The following is a 26696-nucleotide window of genomic DNA, read 5'->3' on the forward strand; positions in this document are numbered from 1 at the left end:
TTTATGACAGTACTTGTCTCCTGAACGCTTTCGAAGACTGTGGACTGAAATGCAGCTTCAATACTTCCCAGTTTTGTTAACGTTTTGCTGCTTTACAGTTCATAAAATTATCACATTCAGCGAACAACCAAAACATTGTAATAACTATCTAAAAAAGGAGCAAGCCTTGACTGCCCGCCATGCATTATAGTGGCGATATGGTAAACGCCGTCCTACCACAGTTTAGAGAGTAGTTGAACTTCACAATTAGCAAATGGCCAATTTAGGTGAAATTTCCAATATATATTTATTATTCTAGCAGGAAGGTACAGAATGCTCAGAGATGGACTGTGAATAATTCATGTAGTCCGTAGTTTGATGTACACCTTCAATTATGCTTTATTTATTTGTTTTATGCTAGCAGCTGTGCTCCTTCTCAAAGTTATTTCTAATATTGCATAAAAAGCATGCTATTATACATGCAGAACGTAAGCCGTGTCTCCTACCCTGTTCATTTTCAACAATCTGAACATCATGCCGGCTTTGTTTTCTATCCAGCCTCTTGAATCGAGTCACCATTCACATCACACAGACCGCACTCTGTGTACAAAATAGTGTCTATTCCCGGTACATGTAATCTTGAAGAGCTGGACCATGCAGCTTTAAATTCTCTTTGTAGAGAACAATTTGAATCAAGCTGGGAAAACAGTATGTCAGATTGCTTTGTAAAATGAGAGAATGAATTCTGAAATATCATCCTTTTAACTATAAAAGAGTGTAAAAATCTGCTCATATACAGCATTTGGGAGCTTTGGATACGGAAGTCAGCAACAGGGAGAAGGATTCATCTTATAACTCCGTAATGGTGACTGGACTCCTGCCTCTTTTCCCTCACCTACTGGAAACACAAAGGGGCATGGAGACAAGGCGGGAAGCCATCATCACCCCAGGAAATAGGCCATTGTTACTGGAAGAAGTGGTTTAGTAGGATTCTAAGGGAGCGATCGTCTGATAAGTCTAATGCATGCTCAACAGTATCCTACTGTAAAAGATTTGACAGCGTCTTTTTCTGGAGGGTGACTTGGTACAGTGATTATGACAGCCACCTTTATATACTGGCAAACTGAAAAGAAGCATTTCCCACAGAGAAAGTGATAGCACCAAGTCAAATCAGGCAGAATAAACTTAATGCAATAAGATATAAAGCACCTATAACAAAGTAAGTTATACACCTCAGAACTTTGCTTCATGATATTCTCCTTTTTATGCCATCAATTGAATAAAACTGGATTGAAAACAAACAATCTCAGTCTTTTACTAATTACCTATATATTATAATATTATTATTATTAAAGAGGATTAATAAACTGGCAGTAGAACGTTATACAGATATATAAATTACTCCTATTAAAAAAAATTCAAGCCTCGCCGCTGCTGTATGCCCTGCAGGAAGTGGTGAAGTTTTTCCCAATCTGATACAGTGCTGCCACCTCTGTCCCTGTCACAGGCTAGCTACCTAGCTGTCCATTTTGTTGGCTTTAAGAAGAAGAGGACAAGGTTTCTATGCTGTAACACAAATTGTATTCATTAACCCTGCAGAGTGATTATTTTGTTAATCAGGAAACTAAAACCACTAAAACCACCAATGATTAACCCTTTATGTAGTCAGACAGGTAAAATACCCGGAGAATCAATTCCTTACAGCTAGTCCTCCTGGAATTTTAGGTAGCACATATAAGAAATCAAAAAGATCTTTTTTTCCCATTACAAATGAAAAGTAAAGTGTAGCTTTGTTTTCACTTTTATAAACACATTGTTGGGTCAGTAAAGATCTAAGCTTTATTTATCGTGAATAGTGTTTTATTTGCTAGATCAAGTTTACCAATCCCTTACACCAAAAAATCACTGAAAATTCCAGAGGTCACATCCGCCACTTGAAGACTCAATCATTATCTTAATAAGATCTTATAATACAGATCCTAATAAGAATCATGTACAGTTATATACAAGTCTGACTCACAAGTGTTGGACGCTGTCAGCATTTTGACAAGTTCTAGCTTAGACCACACTATTATTTTTAAATAGTGATAGGCCCTTCTCATTTATATAGAACTTTATTACTGCAAAGTTTTTTTTGTGTTTATTTTTGTTTTTTAGTTTGATTCTTTTTCATTTTCTCATAAGATCAAAGGATTCTTTTCAATTAACTTAGCTCAATCTCTTCGCAAAAGAAAGTGCTGCCAAAAAGAGAATAGACAGAGCAATGTTATGATGTATCTGCCTTCGCGGACCGACGAGGTCTCCTTTTTTCATCTTCTGGACTACTGAGAGTTACTTTCCCTTGTGAACTGTTAACAAATATAGAAAGGAAAACATTGGTACTTCTGTTAGATCAACTTTGCATTATCGTCAGCCATCTCCTGGGAGGATTGGGCAGCAGAAATAACCAGCTGGAACATCCCAATGATTGCCCCTGCAGGAGATGTATATAATAAAAATTGAAAGCTGCAGTAGGAACTTCTCACATACTTGTCCTTTTGGTTTATTCATCAGAAATAATTATCTGTGCTAGCTTTCACGGGAACACATATTTTATGATGTACATTAAAATTTAATGGATTTTTAATATTGTAACTACAGCAAGAAGCCAACCGAAAATTAAGCAATACATTTTTGCTCCGGTTTGTTGTTAGCCAATGCATCAACAGGGTTTAAATGGATTAACAGATTTAAAAATAAGCGTTCATACCAATACAGCCATAAAACTTCAATTTTACAAGAGCTGCAGGGGGAACTTTCATTATGATACAGTAATGTCAACAGATCTAGGAGTTCAGCTGGTGGGAGTGGGCAGTTTATTTATGAGACCACAGGGTATGGGAATAGCGGGTGGTAAGGAGGACTGTCCTGATTGGGTGACACTTGTGCGGATGTGACCTAACTAACAATAAGCCTGTAAATAGAACCCCATCTCAGACAGTACATAAACTCCAGTACTTGCTGTTACATATTTCAACAGTAAAGAGCAATCAGATAAGTTATTCTTTTATCATTTTATGGACAGTGACAAAGAGGAAGATATGACGTTATAGACACTGCCTTATAGAATACAGGTAAAATTATAATTACTCATAACTAAATGAATATTAGGGAGCATAATACTGTATGGCTTGAAGAATGAGTTGTCTGGCAGCCAACACACTAGCCCCTAACTTTATAGTTGCGTTCTCTTGAGTTCTCTGAAAGCGCCATTTGTTGGACCATTGGAAAAGTGCCTCCTAGATAATTATCTATCGTTAGATTATTTAAATTTAAATGATAATTGTTTTGTGTAATAGCAGGCAACGATTCGAAAACAAATGAGAAACCATTGATCGTTTGATAGAATCTGGACCTATTTTCATCGTTGATCATTCATAAAATTGTTCGAACGTCGTTCTGTGCAATAACACGTCGTTCGGTCGTTCCCTGGTCTATCAGCCTGGAAAGGACGAGTTCAAGAATGACCATAAGTAATGATCATCGTCCTGGGTAATAGGGTGAACAATTTAAGATTATTTGTCATATCAGTTGTTTGAGATCGTTACTGCCGAAAAAAAAATCACATTTACTGCCTAAATTTAAGCAACTTTCTGAATAAAGAAAAAAAAAACAGTGCAGAGTTGTTTGTAGGTGTAACCTCTGGGGCAATCTGCGTTACTATTAGAGATGAGCGAACCGGGTTCGAGTCGATCCGAACCCGAACGTTCGGTCTTTGATTAGCGGGGGCTGCTGAACTTGGATAAAGCCCTAAGTTTGTCTGGAAAACATGGATACAGCCAATGACTATATCTATAATTTCCACATAGCCTTAGGGCTTTATCCAACTTCAGCAGCCACCACTAATTAAATGCCGAAAGTTCGGGTTCGGATCGATTCGAGCATGCTCGAGGTTTGCTCATCTCTAGTTACTATCTAATGGCTTAATAGAGATGAACTTTCTTCTAAGGCCAGGTTCACACTAAGGTTTTATCTCTGATTTACGGTTACAGTATGTTTAAAGCGACTCTGTACCCACAATCTGTCCCCCCCCCCCAAACCACTTGTACCTTCAGATAGCTGCTTTTAATCCAAGATTTGTCTTGGGGTCCGTTCGGCAGCGGATGCAGTTATTGTCATAAAAATAACTTTTAATCTAGCAACGCTGTGTCCCTAACAGCCGGGGCTTACATTTGTATATGCATTAGGCTGGCACACCCTCTCTGTCCTTCCTTTCCACCCTCCTCAACATTTACTTCTGTTTGAGCTTTGCACAGGTGTATTAATGATCCAGCCCATGTTCATTATAAAAACAGGTGGGGTATAGGAAGCAATCAGCCTGGAGCATTCCTAATGCTGAGGAGGGCGGGGAGGAGGAACAGAGAGGGTGTGCCAGACTAATGCATATACTAATGTAAGCCCCGGCCGTTAGACACAGCGCTGTAGGATTAAAAGTTGTTTTTAAAACAATAACTGCATCCCCTGCTGAACGTACCGCATGACAAATCTTAGATTAAAAGCAGCTATCCGAAGGTGCAAGTGGTTTGGAGGGGTCAGATTGTGGGTACAGAGTCGCTTTAATACCAATGTGGTCAACCAAACAAAAACACCCAAAGTGTGTATACATTACAATAGCCTTTTTTATTACACAGTAAATAAATGGGAAACGTATTCTGTGGTATGGCATAGAGAAGTATACGTTTTTAGAATGTACAATTATTGAGCGTAGAAAATGTGAATGTGAACTTAAGCTTAAGGATGCCTTCGTTGGTCTTACTCAAAAAGTTACATTGTCTCTTTTAAGCCTTGATGTGATGCACTGCTAATGTCATCCTTTTCCATATTTGTGCTGCTATCTGGTAAGGCCCTGGCACATAATACAAAGTGAACAGTGACACGCAAGATAAAAATAACCAATCTTATCAAACTATTAAATTTACTCAAATTATTAATACTATCAAAAAAAAAAAAAAACACAACACTTACTACTGGTCCCCTGCATTCTCTCTATATTGTAAGACAAGACTCAGGCCACAGGAACAATAACCTTTATTCAAGACTGAGTCATCACTTCCACAAATAAATGTGTAAAGAACAGCAGCTTTTGTGTGTCAACTATCACCATTTTCCAGGTTCTGAGGTGGCCCAACATAACTCAGCCCAGCAACAATGGAGAATGGGACAAGTGATTTGTCACTTGTCGAAGGAAAAGAAAATCACCAGACACCAGTTAGCAGAACAGAGGGGGTCGAGATCTTACGCAGGATGACGACACGGCGCTCTACAGTATTTCAAGACGAGAAGGAAAGCTGCAAAACAAGCAAACCTTCACGATTAAATGATAAAGTTGTCAAGTGAGCCAAAAGGCCTAATAGCATTTCCACTGAGCCACATCACAGTAAATCTTTCAATCCTATCAGTTTGTCTACTGCTCGTACATTATAGGTTATGACAGTAAAAGTATGAACCCTCTTCATCACCCAAGCAGAGTCACTTACTCATAACAGACGCTCGCTGTTTGCAATGTTATAAATAAACCTTGAAACAACTTATGGAAAACCGATCACTTTGTATAATACAAACAATAAAAATTCCAGCTCCATGAAACACTTTTTATTGACCTCTAATATACTTGTATAGCGCAATACCAGAATGTCAGAACAATTCTATCAGTGCACTCCATGGCAGAAGACAGGAACGGGAGCTGCGAGCTGAAATACACATTTGCTGGGTCTGAATGTCATTATTCCTGTAAACGAGTGTTCCCTGGTCATAAAGAGATAAAACAGCCTCTAAATAGTAGCACTAACATTATAGTAGTTGATATAAATTATATCTTGGAAGCATGATAGAGAAGGGGGGTGAGAAAATGGAAGCAGTTCAAACTTCTTTTACAGTAATAGTCTCCAGTTGAGCATAATCACCAAAGCTACAGTGATAAGATTGCCAAAAGTAGACAAACATCTGCGAGAGGAATTCATCTCTAAAGGAAAGCCAACAGCTTGTTATCATTAAAGAGGCGATGCGCGCTTGCCGTTTGAACTGCGGGCCGTCTTGTTACTGCGTTTTCTGAGGCAACTGCACCAGATGTTGGCAGCCATTCTCAGATGGAAGACAAGCACCTGCTGTTGGTGAAATTAAATGCTCCTTTGCCCTTTTTACGTTATTCCCCCATTAATAATATTCAATGGGGAGATAATAAATATAGCAATAAAAAAAAAAAAAAAACACTGACCCTTGCATATAACCTGCACACTTCTCATTTTTAGGATGTGCTAAGCAAGTATCAGGGAGTGATCCTCAATAAGCTGTTCTTGGACAGTAGCTGTCTTCTGCCTCTATTTATTAGACTATACCAACCACTCAAAGACATATTTATCTATAGCAGTAATGTGTTTCACTGGGGGCATGCAGACTGTCATATCTTCAATAGTTATACTAGACAAAATGATTCTTTGATTATAGTTGTCCATATAAATATATGGGTGGAATGCCATTGGGCATTATATATCATACGGTACGCTCCTAGGATCTCAACATAACTATGTCTGGTTCCCTCTCTCTGACTATGGAATCCATTGCAGCCCTTTGAGAAAAACACAAAATATGATATTCTAAATTAGTGGAAGCTATTTGTTGCCATTTTTGTGTTCCAATGCGGTATGCTAGATAACACCTTCTGGACAAAGCTCCAATATGACTGAATGCTTGTTTTTTTTTGTGTTTGTTTTTTTGGCCTATTTTTATTTAAAAGTTGTTTAGGAAAAATTTACTTTTCCCCCCACAGAATAGGGGAAAAGTAGGAGATTGTGGGGAGTCTGACCTCTGTATCGGGCCCCGCCAGCTCTGTTATGAATAGAGCTGTGGGTACGGCTGACAACCCGCAGCTCTATTCATTCCTATAGAGCGATGGAAAGAGCAGAGTATGCCGGAAAAGCCATCGGCTCTTTCCGTCAGCTCCATAGGAATGAACAGAGCCACGGGTCACATGCCGTAACCCCGGCTCTATTCATAAGAGCCGGCATGGCACGATATCAAGATTTCTGGGGTGTACAAAGGTCAGACCCCATGACCTCCTACTTTTCCCCTATCATGTGATTTTTTTACATAATTTGCAGCACACACATTAATCAGCCATAAAATTAAATCCACATCCCAAAGATGCTTAATCAACCTGCGATCTGGGGAGGAGTTTGGGGCCAAGACAACAACTTGAGTTCTGCTATTTTCGTCATACCATTCCTCAGAAATCTTTGCAGTGTATTACAAGGAGTTGTTGGTGACCATTACATAGGCCAGGACCCTATCAAACAGTCAGATAGACAGCTTTGATCTTAGTGAGTATCAGGAAGTGGTCATAGATGTGGGATAACTGCAGTCACACTTACATGGTAGGCTTTATTATAGCAACCACATAATTCTACAATATCCCAGCTTTATAGCATACAACAACTAATATAAAATACGCCCTTTATCACCTTTACCTTTTCATACAGTTTGGCTACAGAAGCTTTTTTTTTTCTTGTACTTTGTTATCTGCAAAGAACCTTCCAAATGACTTCTGTGTGTTTCAGGAATGTACACAAGACACAAAATAAGTAGCTGGAAATAATTCTACCAGTGATGTGATCATTGAGGAAATGTAAATGTAATTAAAAGTTCCAACAAAGATATTCATAGAATTCAAGACGTGTGTTTTCATATTAATGTGTGTATGGCTGAATATTACTTTCATACTGAAATAATTTGAATTAGAAGTGAAACTTCTCAGGAACAGGATACAGAATGGGGGCCTTAAAGGAAAGGTGTCATCAGAAAATGGCATATTGTTTAAATCATTTATATTTCAAATATATTTTAAACATTTTGTTGGCTATGTTTTAAAAAATCCACACAATTTTACTCTGGCCACTAAGCCTAATAACAAGCTGACCCTTTGTTCTGTAGAAGTTACAGCATGCCTCCTTCCCCTCCCTGCAAATTGACCTCTGCAGAAGGTGAAGAGCATGCCTAGATAACTCTCCCATGCCTAAATAACATCTGCAGGGTATTTTTTGCTGTTGTCCACTTGGCTGCTGTAAAGTCTGGTGGGAATCAGCCAAGGTGATTATAAATGTGCTTCTACTTCAAGTAACCGTATGTGCAAAAGATATTTTATATGCATCAGCAGTAACCTTTCTATATTTACACCTCCCCCCCCCCCCCCGGCCAAAAATATCAAAATACACCTCTATATTTTACAGTACAGTAAAATGAATCAAAATCTTAAACACAGACAAGTCTACCAGACTGTTTAATGGAGTGCCCTCTTCATTATTCGCATTAATGGCTGAACAGACATTCGCAGAAAACACTTTCATGCTCAGCCAATCGCGGCTGAGCAGCTGATGACGCAGCAGAGAGCGGTCCGGCCAGGTTCCCGAAGATGACGTCGTTTGACCCGAGATGGCGGCCGAGGTCAGAGTATACTGAACCACACTTCCGGGGGTTGGGGAACACGGGAAAGGGGGCCATTCACTTACATAACACACATTACAAAGTAGTATAACTTTGTAATGTGTGTTTTTTTAGTTAATTTTTAAACGCCGCACTACCCCTTTAAAGGGTTAGTCCCAACTCATTAAATAGATGTCTTAACTTTTCCCTGCATCTTCCTTGGATATGACTTGTGCTGCACATGCACAGTGAGTGCAAGCTCCATTACTATATGGGGTGGCCAGGACTCGGGGTAGCACATCTTTGTGCATGAGCAGTGGCTCCCATCCTCTGAAAGTGCTGTGCATTCTCCAATCAAATAAAAAAATGGCATTGTCATAGGTCCAATAGTTTGAAGAAAACCATATCCACCTGTACAAGAGTGTTTTCTATGAATCCTGTGTGACCTATGGAGAGGATATTGTATAAAGAGGGGGTAAACTGAGTGTGCTCTGTCCATCACCTATTGTGAATGGCCTGGTCCAGTGTTACCTATATACTGGTGTCACCTTTTCCTACATTCATGTCTGTGATAAGGAAGCTACACTAAAGAAAAATTATATTTATGGAACTGGAGAGGTCAGCTTAATATTGGGTTTATTGGGCAGAATTAAAATTGCAAGGTTTAAGTAATATTTTATCAAAAACTCTTAGAATGCAAATTTAGAGAAAAAAAACATACCCGTGCCTATTCTGTCTATGTTCCCTGATCTACTGATCCAAAAAGATAAGCTTACTACTCCTGTTATGGTTATACAATGATATATTATAAAGTGAAAAAGAATATTACTGGAATAAGACAGTAAAAATTACAAATGAGGTTTGTCTAATGCATATGTCTTCCAAGGCATAACATACGCCAATAATGTGTAAAAATGTTCTCCGAAGAACAGCCCAATGTGCTTGTGACGTTATGGGTTAACAAATCTGTTGGCGAATAGTGAAATTTTATCTTTTTTTTTCCTCCTTGCTTCCCAGCGCAAGCAACCACTGGTTGAAAAGCAGAAATCTACATATCAATGTCTGCGCAGATGAAACAATTCAGCTGCAGTGCTGTGCCAAGACTAGATGAACTGTGCTTTCAGTCACACAACACCATGACTCCTTGCACCTACTGGCACTGGCCCTTCAGACTCCATTCCATGCTCCGGTTCCAAATGCCGATGAAATGAACCCTCACCGAGGAAAAAGGCCTCCATTCTCATGCTAAACTACTCCAATGAGCCAGCTACATCATCATAAAGTGAATCTAGTGGCCCCAAGGGGACAAGACTTTGTGGTACTAAAGGCACAATCTGTGCTGGTTTAACCATTTTCTCTCTTACTTGGTAAATCTGGGCCAGTATACTTTGGTTAAAGTGTAACTATCATCTTTTTCTAGTGGCAGGATGTAAAAATCCGGCTACCACGCAACCAGGATGTCAAAATTATGCTACCACGGTAGACACAGACCGGAGACAGAATCCTTCCGGCAGCGCCGTTAACTGCATTGTATAGAATTACGTCTCCACCACGCACCTGTACAGCGAAGGAGGGCAATGGTAGGATTTTGACATTAGCCATTTGGCTAATTTGGCCATTAGCCCTATGGGGCAAAAAAGTTCAAAATAGCTAATATAGCCCACATCAGAGCTCTGCGACCGGACGGATCACCCGGCCGGTACTTAAGTACCGGCCAAAATGATCCGGGCACAGACCGGCCGTTCAGTGACCCAGCCAGGGTCACGGAACGGCCGGTCTGTTATGACGCGTGAACATAGCCTTACAGTGGGTTTGCACCAGCCCAAACTATCTGCCTTTGAGTTCCAGTGTTTGGACAAGATTGATGCAGCCCTAGGACTACCTGGAAAACATGCTAGCTCATCTCTAATAAATAAACAAAAAATAAATAAATAAAATTATATATATATATATATATATATATATATATGTAAAATGAATGGGGCCTATAGCTGTTATAGAGCTGTTGTAGCAGAAACTCTCCGCTTACTTCATTATTCATTTATACATGACCCCCTAAAAGATGTGGAGGGTAGGCCTCTGTCAGTACCAATAAGCAGCTAAAGCCTAAAAGTCAGAAGTACAGAGGTTTCCCATGTATAAAAGTCTGTCCGTTATTAAAGATTACCTTTCTTCAAAGGAGCAAGAAACCTCAAATACATGAGGATATATCAACAGCTGCAAAAGACCCCCTGATCTGATCCGTTACTCAAGGTGCTCAGTACAAAGGGATAAAGTAGTGATCATGTCGTCAGACATCTCTCCATACTTCCTGACATTACGGTCATCTTCACATGAACGATTTGTGCTGCAGACATGGAAATATAGATAAACTTCAACCTCACAGCAATTGGAGAACATAAACTGCATATTATAAGTTGATAGACCCTTTATAGCTGAAATTTCCTCAAAGGCTTGGCATAGAGTTTCCACCATTTGGTAAAGTTGGCCATTTTGTTTCCATGACATAAAAAACGACATATAGCAGTTGATAAACTTTACTGTATATCTGGCACTTTCCAGGAAGTGACCACATGACTAGCGGTGTATTGCTGCACTGGAAGGAGTTAAAATGTCATGTCAGACAACAAGGTTTGGCACGGTCCCAGAAGGCACATGGGAACCGGGGCAGCGCAGTTATAAAGGCCTGATTGTAGCAGCCCACTGGATTGGAAATGACTTGTAGGCCTAATGAAACAAAACTTTGGCAGGAAAACAGAATGAAAGGAATGAGACAATAAAAGGCAGGAACAAAGGGAGCAGAGTTGTTTCAGCTTAGCAAAATAAGCTCACTTTGTTGTTGGGAAAAGCCAAAGCCGATTAGGATAAACCAATGACTAAGCATAAGTCTTCCAAACTAATTACACAGTTCACCATGTGAAGTGCAACTGCAAGCCTGAAAAGTGGAGGCTACTTCATGTTTTTCATTATTAAACTATAGAAAACCAGCCTAAAATGCGCTTACAATGAACTGTGGGTGGAGGCTGATGAAAATTGCCTAGTAATGCTGATTTGTGGCTTACACCCATTCAAACTATACACCGAGCAGGGAATGCATGAGATTCGAGCCTGGCACCATCTCCACCAATGTGCCGGTCTGGTACAAGTCTTAAAAAGCCATCCTTTAGATTTTCAAGAAGCCTAATACAGGACACAATCGTCTTTTCATTTGCACTTATTACTAAGAAAAAATACTTCTAAAGTACTCTCTAGGACATGAGAAGTATTACAAATAAGAGGTATTAAAAATGGACAAACTAAACAATGCCATGTTTTATTGACTATTACTAGCATAGGGACTGTTGGAGCAGCTGAGAAGCCATGGCACCATCTCAAGTACCTACATAACGTCTTGGTAGGGGTGAGCGAATTTACATTAGGAGCGAAACGCTTTGTTCGTATCTGTATTCTGCTTATCAGGCTGCTCCACTACGTGCCGCTACTACTCTAGGTGCTGGAAAAAAGATGGATCCAGTCCTGGGAAACTAGGAGAAGTTTCCCAGGACTGGATCCATCTTTTCCCAGCACCTGGGGAGAAGCGGTACGGAGCGGAGGAGACTACAAAGCCCACAGCCTGATAAGCAGAATACAGATAGGAACAAAGCGCTTCGCTCCTACTGGGTATAAGCAGGTTAGAGTACCTGAAGCAAGCAAAGTGACATGTTGCATTGAGAAAGACACACAACAGCTAGTGTGTCTGCCAACAGCTCCTGGGATAGGAATGACAGCACAGTACAATCCATTCTGTCCCCTCACTAGATGAAGGAGAAGGCTTCTGTTATAGTCACAGGAATAGGAGAACTAAATCCAGATTTTATAATGTCCTATACAGATCTGTTTCCTTTGCTTGCTTCCTTAGGGATGTATATGATTAATAGGAATGTTATGCCTATTTTTATTTTATATGGGAGGACAAAGGGAGTGATTCTCATTTTGGTAACAGTGGATCTGTTTATCATGTGAGCATCGAATATTCCCATATGTTTCTCAATATCCTACAGAAACCTTTCTTTCTGTGATAAATTCTGCAATGCTATGTAAAAATAAATAAATAAATAAATCACATTTTTAGTCTCAGAGCTGCGAAATAGAATTCAGCTTAGTCAATATGGATCCGTAGCACTATAATGTATATAGGAAATAAACAATCGGAACATGAGCCGCACTAGTAACACAGCGGCGTGTGCATGTATCCTTCATAAAATTGCACACATTAGTCATTGCCATACTTAACATGTCTCCTACATACAAATGCATATTTATTACTAATGCGAAGAGATCATGCAGGCACAACAATACAAGGGGAACATATAATGAGAGAATAAATGTGCCGCTTTGGTAAGCTGCTATTTAGCATATTGCAAAGAGTCCTAAAATAGAGCTGTGATCGTGAAGTGCTAAGAGTGGTGAAATCCAATGAGCGGAGGAGACAAGACGAAGCGAGTGAAGTGTTCATCTCAAATGTCTAAGCTCTTTGTTCTGATTGCAGTCTCACTTCCTTGCACCGACTGGGTGACCTTTTATTATTCTGGTGTTTTAACCCAGTTGTACTGTAAACTCAGCCCAGCAAGTTACTAGGACCTTCATGGCCACCACTGAGATATACAGGCATGTATTCACACATAGTTCTGCATTACAGAGATTTATGGTGGTCGACCATCTGCATTGATCTTCCATTGCTCCTGTCTGTAAATCTGCAGTATGCAAGTAGAAACATAAGTACATTATCCACAGGGGTTTATCGGAAACAAAGCTTGGACTATGGGGTACTGCCACGTGCGCGTTGGGTATGCAGGCTAATGTGGCTAGCTTGACAGAAGGTAAACAAGATCAAGTTCTAATGAACTTTTGACATGAAATTTCTTTTACATTATGCAGTATTATCTAAATGAAATTTTAAGGAAGAAATGACTGCTTTAAAGTCGCATCCACATTGCCTGGAGCATCATAGCACACTTAGTGAAACCATATGTGCTTCTCTGTATGACCTGCATATCAGCTCTTTCCTGTTCCCACTAGACACGTTCAATGCATCTCATGTTTTCTATTAAAAGTTTTCCTTTAGCTGCCCTTGCCATCCACTTGTGATAAATGCAGGACAATTACTATACAATAAAGCAAGGTCTTGTCGGACAAATCATGTCGCGTGTCATTCCGGTTTTACATCAGCCCCAGCTAAGTGAAGTACAGGGGATCGGTTCATAGTGGCATCACATTTACTCACCTGGTGTGGGTTACTATACCTGGCCACATAACTATGCCACAGCCTCTAACTTCTAGCAAAAAGGAGCTCAATGTCTCCCTCTTTTGTAGTCCAACAGTGGCATCAACTCAATGGACAAGTGGTATTCCAGGTAAGATGCATAGACAAGCATATTTCCGTATAAACGAAAGCCTCCGTCAACATCTAGTGTGTCCAAAAAGGAGACCTGTCCTCAAACCATTATCAATGTGCAGTTCCCTGGGCCCAGAGGCATATACACATCAGCTACATTATCACTGTAATCTTTAAACAAGCAGAACATATCAATATGGTCATGTCAAATAGGTTATGTATCCACAGCCTTCTACTGGATTTTAAGGGGCCCTTGTGTATTAGAGGAACATTACTGGGTTAGAGTCACCAGAAGGTCCACTGGCATTATAGTCTGACCTCTCCCTTAACTAAAATGACTTATCTTATTATTCCAGTAAGTAACAGGTGATTGACCTATCTTTACGGTATGTCAAGAACATGGCCACCACCTTTAAAGTCACCATATTGGCTCAAGGGCAAGTTGTTCCAATGGGAGCAGAATTGTCAATTGCTGCAATAAGACTTTCAATATATCTTGTGGTTCAAAAGTTGTCTACACACAGAAATTTTTCATGCAGGTTCATAACTATTGGATCCAGCGCCTTCAGCTCTGTGTTCAGCACCATGGACAACACATCAAATAGCTTTTGCCAGGAACATTCCCAGTTGTTGCAATTTTCTGGGTTGATAAGTTTTGAACCTGTACCCTGTAGAATGCGTAGAACTAGTTATGTTCAACAACACATAAACCACACAGTTAAACAGTTAAGAAAAAATGTGGACCAGATCTTGCCCATGCTCTTCCAAAGTCACTGCAGAATTATTCTCATACAACTCCAAAACCCTTGGACTCTCTATGACAAGAGCCGTACACTTTTGTATTGCATGAAATACTTTCATATTCAAAATTCAATGCTGCATTCTATTCATTACCCCAAAGTTCTATACTTTATTCAAGATGCAGAGCTCAGCCAGAATCTAACAATGTCGAAAACAAACTATTACAATTCCAATGCAGAAACTGCTAGCACTGACAGCTCCAGGGTTGATGGGTTTTTAAAAGACCATGCAATAGTTCAGAGCAGAATGACTTTTCAGAATAATTACTGATCACAACTTTTAATGAGGAAGGGCACAAACAAGTAAAATACCACACAAGTCTACCGCAGTGTCCAATATCCTTGAGAAAAGCTCTCAAAGCAAACGAATAGAGAGATAACCAGCGGCTCCTTACCTTGCCATACTGCTCAAAGTATTGCTTTACATCTTCTACTACTGTATTTGCCGATAATCCTCCTACGAATATTTTCTTTGTTCTTGTGACCATCTATACAGAAAGAAAAAAAGAAATGCATGGCTTAATCAGATTATTTCCTATAACAAAGTGGGACAGAAATATCGCTCCGATAGCACTGCTAATCCCATTAATTAATATTATGTACTCATGAAAGGAATTTACAGCTCTATCCTATTAAATCGGCACTGGTTACTATTTGGAAGCATGCAGGCTGTAACATAGATATAGAAAAAAAAAACAGCCACTGTATGCTTGCAAAGGGAAACTCCAACAGAGATCTTTTAGAAAAGTGTTTTTATGAGTCTTCACATCTTACGACTGATATTTACGAACATGTTCGTAAAAATAGGTTCAGTAAATGCTGACTGAAAAATACATGATATTAGCTAGGCAAAGTGATGTCGTTAATATGGTGAGGGGGACTGCATGTGTCCATGCTCAATCTAAGGAACAGAAGGAGGTCAAGTGTACATGCACACTTTAAAGGGAACCATTCACCTCCCTAGCGGAATGTGAAAAGTCCCAGTACCTGATAGCCGATGGACACAGCTCTCCAACACTGAGACCAATGGTCTCAAGCAGGGCAGCAATATTAAAAAATAAAAAAATCTAACCCTTAACCCCAGCATCTAGGTATTTGGGCAAAGTTGCAGCGCCATGTAGTCACACTGCCTCCACCCTCTTCACAGCCATTTGTGCTCGATTGGCAGCCTGAGTGCTAGGCTTTGCATTAAGTTTCCAGTACTCAAGCTGCCAATCAATTGTGAGAGGCTGGGAAGAGGGTGGAGGTAACGTGACTAAATACCAATGCAGCTCCACCCCAATGCCTAGATATTGGAAGCAGGGACCAAAGATTAAAGATTTTACCTTGCCACCCACCAGTGACTGCCAGACACAGCTTTGGAGAGCTGTGTGAAGCAGCAGCAAGTTACTGGGGCCGGTTCACACTACACCAGAGAGATGATTGGTTCCCTTTAATACTTGTACAGCTGATTTTGGAAACAAATAAGAAAACAATATATTTTTAGAAGTGTGTTAAGTGTGTTAAGTTTGTGCCAATCATTTGTACAGTGTGAACGTTTGGTCATTGTTAGGTAAACAAAGACTTCTGTTTGTTTCAAATTAGTCACATAAGACTATGAAAACCCTAACTAAGTGAAAGGTAAGAGTGGACACATCTGTATTTAAAGGCATTACACAAGCTATTATTTCTGTACTGAATGAAGGCATAAAACACCAAGGGAATGAACATTTATGACAACTGGGGCTATACATATACTTTGCATTTTTCCGGGGGAAAAAATATCCCTGTAAAACACTACATTTGGCACTGATGAAACCAAAATAGCTAACATTTTGACAATACTAAATAAATAAATAAATCTAAAACAAATGTATGGGGTATCAGAACAATACAGATGAAAGTGATAATTAGTTTTTATTTTATTTAAAGCTCGACGCATTCAAAATAGGAACCCCCTGTTCAGCTTCACCATAAGAACTCAGCACAAACATTGGGGAGAACAGAAGATAAATCACTAGAAAATAATGTAAGCTAGGAAGAAGTCTTGATAAATAAAGGTTTGTAGTTTTTTTTTTTTTATAGAGATCTTTCTTCTTTTGAGCGTGACATTCGACACGAGACTCTAAAATATCAGCTGTCTTTTCCAGCCCAAAGACTGAGCATCTGGAGGAGGAGGGACAAAGAGCTTCTTCCCATCTCTGGGTGTCAATAGTAGGTCAGAATTGCAGGACATTGAATGCATATGCAAAAACATTCATTTTCACATGCAAATCAAGACTATTCTTATTTTAAACTGAACTACTATATGTAAATGTCCCTGATGCATATGCATTGGCCAAGTCTCTGCAGGCATGGCTAGGTTCAAATATCTTATAGAAAGGTTCCTAGTTTTGATTGTTAGGTGAGAAATTGGGTTTAAAACATTTACAATCTCTGCCACAAATTTGCAGACTGGAGTTTTAAATTACTTGTCTCGTCACATGCCTTTCTTTCAACTTTTAGATTTTGCTTTGATATAGTTGGGATATCATCATAGAAAACTACAGTACTCAGTTAACATACTAAAATAACACAATTTATTTGATTAGTTCTTCAATACAATGTCCCTCAATCCTTATTTTTTCCGAATCATTACAACGCTTTCTATCCCACTTCCTTGGCAGTGGGTATTGCAGGAAGCAACTATTCTAGACTATTCCGTGGACCATTAAAGAGCAAAAGAGTGGCCACAGAGCATGCCGGGATGCTGTCCTGCCCCTGACTACAGCCTTACATGAGGTTACGCTAGCCTCTTTGGAGAAATGACTGGAATCTGAGGAGTCAAAGTGTAGGCAATGAAATGCTGTTGGTCTGCTGTATATGTAGGTGGAACCATGCAATCATCAAAATGGAAACTATCAGCAGGTTAAAAGAATGTAACATGCAGATATTTAACTTTAGCGTACAGGGTGCTGAGGATAAAGGTAAGTTTTATAGCTTCATCCTCTGCACAGTTTCAATATTAGCAGGTTCTTCAATATGCTAATTGGGTGCCTTCACACCTACTGTATCGCAGCAGATCCGCAGCAGATTTAACTAAATGAATGAACACAGCATCAAATCCGCACTTACAAATCTGCTGCGGATCCGCAGCGGATTTGACAGTGCGTATTTAATGCTGTGTTCATTCATTTACTTAAATCTGCTGCGGATTTTCTGCTGCGATACGGTAGGTGTGAAGGCACCCATTAGGTGTTTTGGTGCACTGGGGACCACCGCCCCCAGTGCACCAATCCGCCCCCGGCCTGCTCTACTGATATACATCAGATGTGGTAGGCCGGCCAGGGCGGAATGCATGGTGAGAAGCCGATCTGCCACTTGATCACCAGGGATCCTTTTTTTTTTTTTTTTTTTACTGCATCTAAATGCTGCTGTCAGTTTTGACAGCCAGTGGCGTAGCTACTATGAAGGCAGGGAAGGCGACTGCTATGGGGACCCTGCATGAAAGGGGCCCGAGGAAGCCGGCCCTGCCTTCATGGTAGATACCCCGCTCCCCAGGGGTCCAGAGAGGAAGAGGGACCCCCACTGCACTGTTCAGCCCCCTTACTGTTGTGCCGGGTGAGCGGGCTGAACAGAGGAGCAGGACCTGCCAGACGGCACAGGAGAGGGATTAAGGACCTTTGGGTCACATGACCCAAAGGTCCTCAATACCTCTATGTGAAGATCAGCCCGGACTACAGGAGGAGGAGGAGGAAGGCTGGGAGCTGTAAGTGCTGTGTATGTGTGTCAGTGAGTGTATATATATGTATCTGTGGGTATATGTATATGTCAGTGAGTGTACATATGTATCTGTGTATATATTTATATGTCAGTATGTGTATGTATCTGTGGCTATATGTGTGTGTGTGTGTGTGTGTGTATGTCAGCAATGTCTGTAGCACTGGTGTATATGTGTGTTTGCTCCCAAAGATGTTCTGCAGCAGCTTCTATTAATGTTGGGCTCTAATAAAAGGAACCCACCACTAATATCTGCAGCATTTTCTTTTATTTCTGGTTAAGTATTTCTTATTACAATCAGATGATTTCCCTGTGTACAGTCTATTCATGGAGTATACATCAGCACTAGTGTAATCACATTACAGCGTATATATGTGTGTATGTCAGTGGCGTATCTGTATATATGTTATTGGTGCCTCTGTGTGTGTATATGTGCGTCATTGTCTGTCTTTGGCGAGGGGGGGGGGGGCGTACAGGATTTATGGGGCCCCATACAGTTTTTTGCTATGGGCCCCATGAATCCTAGCTACGCCCCTGTTGACAGCCGCACTTAAATGGTTAATTAGCTGCTGCGGCTGATCGCATTGCAAAGAGGATGCTCATGTCGTGAGCCCTTTCTGTATATTTTTTACATCATTATGACATACAAGGACATCATAATACAGTAAAGAGGTTATCCATAGGTACAAAAACATGCCCACTTTCTTCTAGAGAAAGCACTCTTTCTCCAGTTTGAGAGGGGTTCTGTAACTCCCTGCCGTTAAAGTGAATGGAGCTTAATTGCAAACCACACCTAAACAAGAGACAAGAGTCAAGTTTTCCACCCTCTGTTTTTTTTTGTTTTTTTTTTACCAGGGGGTGGATTAACAAAGTCATACATATTCTAAAATGGAACCATTAAAAAGTACAACTTATGCAGTAAATAAGCCCTCATGTGGCTATGGAGACATGAAAAAGTTATGTCCTTGGCATAAAAATTTTTTACTAGGGCATTAAGGCCAAGACATGGTTACATACAGAGATAGCTGTCAATCACTCATAAAACCACCCACTGGACTTCTAATGCCAGAAGCAGCAGGAATATACTGGAAGTCAATAAATAAATAGCTCTCTTAAATCTTTTCCTACAAATATATACACACACTGCTGCTAGATTAAACTGCATGCTGAGTGTGGTAAAACCAAAGGGGTAATTACAATAAACTGTATACATCATGGAATACCTGTGCATTCAATTGCCTCATATAAATTAATTGTCCCTAAGTAGTTTGTCCAAGAAAATTTGGAAAACCAAGAAAACGGAGATTCATTTAAGACTGAGGAGATGGGAAAAAAAAACAACAGAAAACTTATAAAAATTAAAACATATTCTGGCTCCACTTTCTATAACTTCATAGAACCATGCCCACATGTCCCCAAGCCAGGGAAACAAAGCAGGTCGTAGGGCATAACTTGAGAAAAGAACATCTCTTGGCATGCCTAGAAGCCTAGAGCAATCCTGCTTGTATGTACTCAGAGGGATAAGAGGTTTCCGATTACATATAAGCAAGAAAGCCACAGGCTTCTGGGTACGCCTGAAGACATCCAGTTAATTTCAATATGCTTGTCTAAAGCAGAACGGGCACAGAGAGTGCTGCACATGACATATCTATGCATGTTCTGATGGGGACAGGTCAGGAGCACAAATAATGGGCCAAAATACAGCATACACAACCACCATCAGATATAGCACTATCTCTGACCATCATATGTTATGGAACAGTACTATTTACTGTACTTATACGCTGTGTCAGTACAGAAGTGCAAAGTTTTAAACAGTTTCAGAGGTCCCGGCATCAAAATGAATGATGATGATGAGAGTTCTGAATTCTGGTGCACAGACTTATTACGGATTGTGTGAATACCCCCTAAATCTGTCATTTTCTGATTTACCAGAGCTGGTGGGCAGAACCTAATGTTTATGTTTGTGTACAGCCTAAAATGCAGACGTAGCATGGAAGTCAAGATAAAGCTGTAGTGAACAGCCTAAAAGGTGTATAAAGGGAATATCTCTAACTTAAAGGGGTTGTCCAGCAAAAAAAAAAAAATTTTCTTTCAAATGAACTGGTGTCAGAAAGTTATATAGATTCGTAATTTACTTCTATTTAAAAATCTCCAGTCTTCCCATACTTATAAACTGTTGTATGTCCTGCAGAAAGTGTTGTTTATTTACATTCAGAAACAGTGCTCTCTGCTGACATCTGTGGCCGAGTCAGGAACTGTCCAGAGCAGCAGCGAATCCCCATAGAAAACCTCTCCTGCTGTGGACAGTTCCTGACTTGGCCAGAGGTGTCAGCAGGGAGCACTGTGTCTGAATGTAAATAAAAAAACATTTCCTGCATGACATATAGTAACTTATAAGTATGGGAAGACTTGAGATTTTTAAATAACTTTCTGACAAGTTGATTGGAAAGAAAAAAATTTCCCGCTGGACAACCCCTTTAACAGAGCAGTGTCATAGTTGTCTCTCGATTTCTCAGCCTGTACACCCAGGCTCTCCTCCTTCCTGCTCCATTGAGAAGCCTTACTTGTAACTTGACCCATGAACTAGTTGCTTGACAGTATGAAGCTGATGTTTTAAAGTGAGAAAAGTTTAGCAAATAGAGAGGGAAGATGTTTGATAAAAAGGAGAAGAAAGCATTTTTGTCTGATAAGATATATTACAAAGTTTATTTAAATTCCTTGTACTGTTGATCAAGGCAGTTTGCTGAAACCTTGCCTATTTAGGGTACAAACACATGTACCCGATCCACAGCAGATTTCTCTCTGCAGATCCCTTGCCTGTTGTTTCTCGCAGCGGGATTGACATGCTGCGAGGAAGTGACAGCGAGGCAGCGCACTGAAAGGCTGAGCAGGACGTCCAGCCGGGAACCCCCAAAGCAAGCTGGAGCGTGGAGCTGGTACAGTAGTATGCTTCAACCGGCAGGAGTTAACGGGGCTGTCACTTACTCGTAGCATGTCAATCAATGTGTTTGTACCCTTAAGAGAGATTTAGTAAAGCATAAGGCCTCATTCATACATCTGTAATGGCGGACTGCACTATGGATGTGCATTCTTAGAGCTCTGCAAGTCATAGAACACTGCATAGAGGATATCGGTCCGAATGTGTCAATTGAAGGGCCATTGAAAAGTATCGGTCCTATGTTCTGTCCACAATTTTTGTATTTTCCTGACATTTATCTGCCCTAAAAGCAAGCCGTCTCGTCATATGTCAAACAGAGTACCGTGACAATATATTGCTATGGACTTTTCATAATTCCAGCCAGACTTTTAAGCTGGTCTGCACCTAGCAAATTCTTATACTGCAAATACATTGTGAATATGTTACATAATCCTACGCCGACTTATTGAGCAGCATATAGATGAAAAGTGTAAAATCTCATACACACGCCTAATACTATTACCCACAATGGATTTTACCTTTTTAAATCTGCAGGTTATATCCACAGTGAATCAACCTTGGTATTAGTAACAAATATTTTGTATTTTATTCAGAATCCTAACTCCAAGCTTACGAGTGACTACAGAATTGACAGCTGCTGATACGTTCCTTCAAACATTATCATCATCTGTAATTGAACTTTAGGAGCAGACAAATGATTAAAAAGGCAATTATGTAGAAAACGTATAGTCAATCGCAAGGCAAAACCATGTAACACAGGAGGAAAAGGGGTGCCAACACAATTTACATCAAAACTAACAGATGGTGCAACAGGCAGATTACAGCATATTAGTGCCAAAGGCATGCTAAATAGCAGTAATATTTCTTAGGTGGAAAATGATGGGGTTAAGCCACCAAGCTGCTGTGAAATGTAGTCCTTTATCTAACCTCATCCCTGAAAATATGTGCATTTCAGGCTGTAATGTTGTAAATTTGCCACGCACCGCTCTCAGGAGCAATGTATGCCCTTCAGTCTAATCCTATCTTGCTTTTCATTTCAACAGAGTTTGACGGTTAGCATCAATGGAAAATACTCTATTTGCATCTCAAATTGCTTAAATTAATTTGACTTGAGAAGGAGCTAATTGCATATAAACTGAAATGTTTCTCCGCATATCTATATATTAGGTAGAGCATTAGGCTTGTTTACCTCATCACAAACTTGGCATTCCATCACTTTTACGCCAAGGTCTTGCAAATTCGGTCATAATTGGAAAAATCATCTTAAGTCTTATGTGACGCTGCACACCATATTGTGTTTCATGTCCAGGCTCCAGCATTGCATTCATTAGACAACAATAGCTCATTTAATGAGAAAAGTGGCTTCTAACTAGATCAAACTGGCTGAATGCTATATTGCAGAGCCATAAAGAGCAATGTCTCTGATAAGTTTGTTATTTCCAAGGACTAAAATAGGATTAACACGAGTCTACTGATATGATCTTCATACAATAACGTTAAATATACCCTGTCAATATGCTGAGGAACCAAACTACAGTAGCAGAAACACAGGGCAGATTAAGGAGTCAGCTGGGAGTATCCATATAAAAGGGAATCTGACACTAGGTTTATGCTGCTTAAATGAGGGCAGTATAAGCTAGTGACAGAAATGCTGAATCAATCGGTGTATTACTTACATCATTCTGTTCAGCCGTTCCCCTAATATGCAGGAGAAAGACTCTTTCCACACCCTTCCCCCGCCCTCCAGCTGCTGATTGACAGTTGGCTGCCTAAGCACAGCATGGATAGATAACTGCCAATCAGGAGCTGGTGGGCGGAGTATGCATTTGTCCACATGAAAAAAAAACAAAAAAACTAGCATTAAGATTCATTCCTTTATTTACCAAAGACAACTTCAGCCCCATTGGTCAATAACTCTAGCCATTCATTGTCCTATGTAGGCAATCATTCCTAAACAAGGTGCTCTGAATCCACATGTGGCTTTCACATTTAGCTGGTAGTTCTTAATAATATTTCACATTTATGATGCCAAGCACCATGGTAGCAGTGAAACTGGCACTAAAATAAAAAGCATTATCACCAACAGTTAAGGCTTGAATAATGATGTATCGCTCAGATATACCATCTATTTAGGATTGGTGGGAGGCTGACCGCTGGAACTATATAACTAATCAGGAGATTAAAAGGGCCATATCATTAATTCAGCTCTGCATCCCCTTCACAGTGACATATGGTCATCCTCAGATTAAGAAAATTGCGGCATTACTCCGTTAAGGCTTAGGCTGGGTTCACACTACGTTTTTGCAATCCGTTTTTGCAAAAAAAAAAACAGATGAAAAGTGGATGGAAAAAACAGATGCATTTGCATGTATCCGTTTTGATCCGTTTTTCCATTGACTTTCTTTATAAAAAAAAAAAACAGATCAAAACGCATCCTTTTTTTAACGTACACAAAAATGTAGTTGACCTTACTTTTGTGTATGTTAAAAAAACGGATTCGTTTTGGTTCTTTATTTTATAATGGAAGTCAATGAAAAAATGGATCAAAACTGATGCACAGAAAAACGGATTGCAAAAACGTAGTGTGAACGCAGCCTTTGTGGGGATCCCAGAGCTCAGACTACTACCAATCAAAGTGATGGGGTATCCTAGATGCATAGTGTTATTTATTAGTTAAAAAAAAACATTTGCACAAGACAAAACTATGGACATGTATCCAGGTGCTTTGGGGCCAAGAGGCCATTCTGCCACATAAGAGGGTGGTACTAATCATAGTCGCAGGCTCAATAGGCCTTATTGTAGATTTTACACCAGAGCCTAGAAGCCTCACACCGGACCCCTGATCAAACGTAAAGACAGTATTCATCTATTCACATTCACAAAAGTGTGTGCGCCAACCCCACATTGCCATAACACTGCAGCTATTCAACTAGCAATGGACCATACACGTTTTAGAACCATAAATTTACTTAGCAGGGAAAGAAAATACAATACAATACGAGACATGACCAACAAAGAAAATTAACCGAACATGAGCATTTTGAGATACAAGTGCTTGTCTGGATCATGTATAGACCAAAAATGCACTGATCTAATACTCATCCTCTGGATATTGACCCGAACAAGAGGGAAATTCAGCTCTCAAGCAAAACCACCTGTGATTCGGTGGAAGCTCAGTGTGACAAATGTGTGTATGTTTTTGTGTGTGTGTGTTATTTGCACTGTGAAAATAAACTGCATGTGAGGTTAAGACACCGCACTCCATCAATGTGATGGCGAAAATGAAGAACTTCTTTACTGAAGTGCCACTGGAATAATGGCAATGCATCTGTATTAGAAGTTCTGTCAAATCCACCTTCTGCTGCCTGGAAACCAAGTGAATAATGGGTAGATCTGCGCCTCTCAACAGGACAGGCGGAATTCTGGACTTGCTGCTAGGGGAACAGGAATGTGGACGCTGCTTTATTCTCACACTCCTTTCATATCCATTTCATATACTTGGAGACACTTGGGATTGCAGCTTAGGATAGATTAAAGTATCCTTTTTTGTCGTTTTCACTAGTGCAACTAGTATGATTATCAACATATGTAAGTTTAACTGGTTACACATTCCCATACTGGAGGTTGGAGGGGTCGAAACTTTAGAGGGGAAAAGTGGAAAATGCCCATGAAGCGTAAGTTTCAGCTGAAAAACATTTCTGCAATCCAAAAATGCTGCAGCATCAGCTAATATTCACTGTACAGGTAGGTAATGTCAAGTTTCCGTAAGTAACTTTTGCCACCAGCTGGCAGAGGGAATTACTTTCTAATAATGCTTGCTAGCAGACTCCGCTATACAAACCACCTCTGGTTTAAGCAGAGCAGATATGAAGGCAGGAATAGTGTGTGTTGTGTGAACACGAGCTAAAGTAGCTGAACAATTGAAACATCCTTAACACACTTGTTACTGTAGCTAATCTAATCATATGCAGGCAAAATAAGCAATAAATTTAGCTTAGTTAATCTTTAGTATAAGGCAAGCTAATATTTACTTTATGCTGAGTAAAACCTTTCAGCACACCAAGCCGACACCAAGCTGTGGTGCTTGTAAAGTAACAGTGAAGGCCTTCTCTCTGCAGCCACCTTCTAATCTGGTCACTGAAGTGACAGGCCGCTCACTGGCCGAGATGGGACAAGGCCATGTCAAATGACAGGCTGAGCGGCCTGTCACTGCAGAGACCAGATTAGAAGTTCCACCGGCAGCTGCAGAGAGAAGCTAGAAGAACCCTGCAACAGCCATGCAACAGTATTACACGAGCAATGTGTGGTTGGTGGCCACCGATTTTTCAACATGTTGAAAGACAATGATCAGCCGATTATTGTTTCTTCAGCTGATCGTTGTCTTTATTACAAGAGTCTGCTATAATCTGCCAAACTGGCCTGATAGGGCAGATTATCTCCCAGTTTAATAGGGCCTTTAGTTAAAGGATGTAACTAGATTAGACATCAACTAAGTTTGTCTTCAAACACTGCATGCATTCAACACTTAGGCTGCATTCCCACGTTCTGTGATCCTGACGGATCACGGATGTGGAATGCAAGTACTGGAGCCCCCCCCCGCGCCCGGACAGAATCTGTAACTAGATGCTGGGAGCGGGGGAGACTGTATTCATAAGCGCCGCGCTGTAATGAATCAGCCACGCGGTGCTGTTACTACAGCACGGCGCTTAAGAATACAGTCTCCCCCGCTCCCAGCATCTAATTACAGATGCTGTCCGGGCGCGGGGGAACTCAGAGATATTACAAGACAAGCTCTAGAACTGGTACAATTAAGGTCTACAAAAGAATTCAGGGTCCGGCTTCAAAGTAGAAATAAAACTTCACTTTTTTTATTCCAATATAAAATCATACAAAAAAAACATTGGAAAAATGCATAGGAAGACCACGCATTTTTAATGAAGTTTTTATGAAGTTTTATTTTTTTCCAGAGTTGGAAAGTGTCAACAAAGACTAGAACACATATGTAAAGATTCCATGCGCAATGGGCAGGCCTCACTGGAGAAAAGCTACTCAGATGATCACAGACTTTCCCTTGCCTGGTAAATACTTACATGTCTGGAAAGTCTATAATCCAATAGGCAGCTATTTCACGATGAGGCCTGCCCATTGCATGTATTGAATGAAGGGAATGTCACCGTGGTTGGGGGTATCTTTGCTAAGGAGGTAGGCATCCGAAAAGGTAGGGCAAGAGAAACACAGGGAAGAGGATAGGGATCACTTTTAGCTCCCCAATCCCCCCATTATCTACTTGTATGCTTTTACCCTTTCTTAATCTTGATCATTGTTAGTAATAGCCCTAGCCTACCATGAAGGAAGATTTATGTGCACTGTTGGTGTATGTTCGGCTAATAGGTGGCATTTATTTTAGCTG

General features: G+C 40.2%; 1 protein-coding gene across 7 annotated transcripts in view; it reads right to left on the reverse strand.

Moving 5' to 3' along the window:
• MSI2 (musashi RNA binding protein 2) overlaps window positions 1–26696 on the reverse strand; it is a 518653-nt gene that overhangs the window by 359216 nt on the left and 132741 nt on the right. For all 7 annotated transcript variants that reach the window (XM_069971112.1, XM_069971110.1, XM_069971109.1 and 4 more), the window contains exon 6: window positions 15003–15095. In XM_069971112.1, the coding sequence (XP_069827213.1) occupies window positions 15003–15095 (93 nt within the window). The remainder of the gene's footprint in view (window positions 1–15002; window positions 15096–26696) is intronic.

Source organism: Dendropsophus ebraccatus, chromosome 5 (genome assembly GCF_027789765.1).
Source record: "Dendropsophus ebraccatus isolate aDenEbr1 chromosome 5, aDenEbr1.pat, whole genome shotgun sequence".
NCBI lineage: Eukaryota > Metazoa > Chordata > Amphibia > Anura > Hylidae > Dendropsophus > Dendropsophus ebraccatus.